Source organism: Aspergillus fijiensis (assembly GCF_003184825.1).
Source record: "Aspergillus fijiensis CBS 313.89 unplaced genomic scaffold BO72scaffold_132, whole genome shotgun sequence".
Classification (NCBI taxonomy): domain Eukaryota; kingdom Fungi; phylum Ascomycota; class Eurotiomycetes; order Eurotiales; family Aspergillaceae; genus Aspergillus; species Aspergillus fijiensis.
The window spans coordinates 19142-23450 of NW_024469108.1; the positions used below are offsets into that span (position 1 = coordinate 19142).

A 4309-nucleotide genomic window follows, 5' to 3' on the forward strand; every position below is an offset into this window, starting at 1 on the left:
TTCGAAGAAGCGCTAGCGCGGCCACTAAACTGCAAGCGGTGTCAATTTTATTGCCTGCTAACGGTCCCACTCGTAGGTTAGGTAGTCTAGTAGCATTAGGTAGGTTCCTACACTTCCCTAAACTATGAAAAGTACGAACGCTGTTGGTGGTTTGCTCAGATGGATCTTGAAGCTATTAGATTCAACAATTTTTTTTTTCTTTTGTTTTAGTGATTTCGCTCAGCTGGCTCTCCACAGAACTTCGTCCGATGGGTCGATCACTATTTCGAACATGGGCAACGAAGGGACTACGTACTAATGAACGCGGCGGTGGCACCCAGCGGGTTCCCTGACTAATGCTTCTGCCCTGTCAGTCTTCCAGTTTCAAGTGAGAGAGTGTTTCATGGGCGGACCGGCGGGGAAAGGAATGGGTTCAGCAACTGCAGTAACTGACTATGGGAAGGGCTGATGAGTGATGAGTGATGAGTGATGGGCGGATCGGGGGCAAATGAAGTTAGTCATCTATGAGTGTATGAGTGTATGAATCATTCCGAGAGGTCGAGTCACCGTTACGGTATGCGGTAATTCAACTGTAATTTATGTATCTTACCACTAGAAACGAGCTCCCACCCCTTTGGCCGCCAGTTGCCAAACTCCTTGGCCTGCAGTTGATTCACCTTACTGTCTCATCTTTCTTTTTACCTACTAACTAACTATCTCTCGCTCACTCTCCGTCTCTGTCTTTCTCCCCTTCCCCTCTCTCTTCTCTGGTGGTGCATGTTGTGCTACTTATTATCATTAACTTACTATCTATCTCCCTTTTCTCCCTTCCCAGCTTCGTTCTTTTTACTTCTATCTACCATTGTATTTGCTTGCCCTGACCCGGCGGACAATCCTTACTCCACTTCGAAACTACTCCTCCCACTGCAATAATAATTACTTACTTACTGCCGAGTGATTGTTACGTCCCGCCACCTTTCCCGAATCCGTCACTGTTCCGCAGCCAAAGCGGGCCAACATCCGAGGGGGAAAGAGTGGAAACCGCTGCTCTTCTTGTCTTGGACTCTTTCTGTGAACCCGCCCAAAACCGTCTTTCTAGTCTAAACCATCATCCTTCTTCCATCAACTTCTTCTTCTTCATGCTCGGTTCGTCCGAAGCGACGCATAGTCCTCTTCCCTCTCTTCATCACTCTCCCTCCGTTGTTGGGGATCACGATCGCGCCTCTACTCGGGATTCCACCCCCGTTACCACTCCCCTCGGGTTTGGCCCATCGCTGCGCAGACCGGATAAGGAAAAGGTCTCGGATCTGCCGTGGGCTGAAGACTCCCTCGACTTCGACTTCAGCGACGTTCATTCACCGTATTTTGACGCTCGAAAATTGCACCCTCCTTTTCACCAAGACCTCGACTTTCCTCTTTTCCCTTCATCACCTCCTCCGACCACATTCACCACAACGCCCACCACCACCACCATGACCGGTGCCGCTCCCATCGATATCGCCACCCGCCAGAGCTCTGTCTCCCCTCCGGGACAGCAGGCTTCGAACCTCACCTCAGCTTTACAACGAGCGAACAATGTAGACCGAACACCTAGCTTCTCCCATGCGAATGGCGTCGGACTCAGCGTCTTCAAGGCCCCCCCTCCTCGCAAGGACTCGATCGGAGCAGCTACCGCACAATGGGGCAACGGAACGAAACCGATCTCAATGTCTGGATCTAATCGTGATAACCCCCGGCGGGAGTCATTAGCAGGAAGCTTAGTTGGTGGAATGAGCTGGGGTGGAGTGTCTGTTGGAAGCTGGATTCGTGATGAGTGCGTGCCACCTTATTTTTTTTTTCTGTAACCCCCTCAATCAGGCTGATATCATATATCCCTTTGCTTGCGCCCAAACACCGGGTAAAATTCGGGCTTAACAAGCAACTTCTGATGACTGCGATGCTGACGCTCGATGACCTAGTATTATTATGACCGGCACGTCTCCGTTCACTTTTCAGTCGCCCTCGTTCCATTCTTCTTCATACTTGCCGAAACTGGAAGCGAACTTCATGCGCGATTTCTCCTGCTGTGGGGTGACACTCCCGACACTCCACGATCTATTACAGCATTATGAAGAAGCCCACGCCACCAAATCACCCCACCAAGGCCATCGCCCCAGTCAAGGTGATGGCAGAGCAGCTATGGCTGCGGCCGTGATGGCGCAACAGCAAAACCAACAGATTCCCAATCAAGCTCGCGGGCTACAACCGGATCGAACCATGGATATGCAGCGAAAATTGAACCAGACGCCACAGATTCCGCAGCATTCCGATCTGGACACAATCGATGATATGGAGCTGGACGACACAATCGGCGACGGAAGTGATGCCGCCTCACAACTGTTCTCCCCTCAGGTGCGTGATGGAGGCCAAGGAGGATTCGGAAATGGCAACCAAAGAGTTCCGCATCTGAACCTGTCCATGCTTCCCGGTCACCAGGGCTTCAAGGGCTCACAGCCTGGAACGCCTGTCGCCTCCGGACGACCCCTTTCGCTGCAGAACAACCCTACCGTTTCGTCTGTCAATACACCTACTTTGATGGCAAACCCGCTTCAGAACTCGCAGTTCCGAACAACCCCCGATTCTTCCGCTCCCGGCACGCCGGCTGAACTCGACGAGAGTATGATTGGTGGCTTTGGCGATTTGAATATGCAGAACCCTATGATGCAAGGTCAACCGCAATTTGGCCGGTTCACTGGTAACAGCGACATGGTCGATCTGTGCATTGACGAGCCAGCTAAGCGGCTATTTAGCCCTACTGGTGGTCTCAACACTCCCAATGCTCATTTTAAGCTCAGCGGTGCTCAGTATGGTCCGAATAGCGAGATTGCTCGGCGGATTCGTGAGCAGCAACTGCTGGCAGGTGTGCCTGATACCACCGCTCTTCTGCCTAATGAGGAGCCCAAGCCTTTCCGATGTCCTGTTATTGGCTGTGAGAAGGCATACAAGAATCAGAACGGCCTGAAATACCACAAAGCAGTATGTCTTTTCTCATCTATACTCGTTCTTTTCAGGCTCATAAGCTAACTTGACTCTCCTTAGCACGGCCACAACAACCAGCAGTTACATGACAATGCGGATGGAACCTTCTCAATCGTCAATCCTGAGACCTCGACCCCTTACCCCGGTACCCTTGGCATGGAGAAAGAGAAGCCCTATCGCTGTGAGGTTTGTGGCAAGCGCTACAAGAACCTCAATGGCTTGAAGTATCACAAATCGCATTCCCCGCCTTGCAACCCTGACTTCCAGCTTGCTGCAGGTCGTAATCTGGCGTTCGGCGGGGGTGTCATGCAGGGGCAAAATATCAACGTTGCTGGGGCTGGCCTACCTGGCATCGGTGAGGAGGGCTTGCTCTAAGACGATAGCTGGGCTGCCTTCAGTCCCGCTCAACAACCAAAAAGCAAAAAAGCAATACGAAGATAGCGACGTGTTCTCTTTTGAAATCTCATTATTCCCCCATTAATTTCGACCTCGACGGATTTTGTTTTATGGCCGTCGTCGCGCGCGGAAAGTACGATTTAATGACCGGTATGGTGGCTTGGAGTTAATGGTATGAAACGTCTCACGTCTGTCAATAAGTCAGCCGCGGTTTGGGAGACGACCGTGCTTTGATCTAGTCTCAGATCAGTCTCAAAATATTTTCCTTCCTTTTGAAAGACATTCCTGGAAAGAATTATTTCTCCCCCCCTTCTTATCCCAATGACTCTTGTCAGCCGGTTTGTGAATCGGTATGAAACGTTTTCCTTCTCGGTCTTGATTGTCTTGCTGTTTGGAGTTTGCGTTGCTTCTTTTCAATGGGTCTGCTTTTTTTTGATTGCTTGGGGTCCAAAAGAAAAACATGCAGAACTTTTGTTGTTTCTTATTTATCTCCTCTTCTTTTTTCTTGCTTTCTCCCTTTTTCGTTCAGATCCACGCTACATTCCCCTTGTTGCTTATATCGTTATGCGGTCCATTCTTCTGGGTTATACTATAAATGAGAAAGAACTGGCAAGACAAAATTCCATTCTTATAAACCTTCTCCGTCTTTTATCCCCACTATAATGAAAAGATGATACCAGAGACCGGACTTCTCGTTCTAGAGGAGAGACACAACAGTCGAGTAGGAGGGACAGAGATAAGTTAGCTGTAGTAGGAGTCGTTTAACTGAACCTGTATGAGAGGTCTATTTTCCTTCTAGGCACTCTTTCCCACCCCTCCAACTTGTAAACATTCATCGATACATGATCGAGACATCCGAGAAGGAAAAGCAAGGAAGAAGGCTAACCTAGGCGAATCCATAGACGCAACCTTCCCC

The 4309-nt window shown here is 49.9% G+C and overlaps 1 protein-coding gene across 1 annotated transcript; it reads left to right on the top strand.

The window, feature by feature from the left end:
* Positions 1–1015: 1015 nt before the first annotated feature.
* Positions 1016–3543, top strand: BO72DRAFT_49168 (zinc-coordinating transcription factor SFP1). Its single transcript, XM_040948208.1, has 3 exons — positions 1016–1792; positions 1938–2994; positions 3058–3543. The coding sequence occupies exons 1-3, from the start codon at positions 1119–1121 to the stop codon at positions 3370–3372; spliced, it is 2046 nt and encodes a 681-aa protein (XP_040794859.1). The 5' UTR covers positions 1016–1118; the 3' UTR covers positions 3373–3543.
* Positions 3544–4309: the final 766 nt, after the last annotated feature.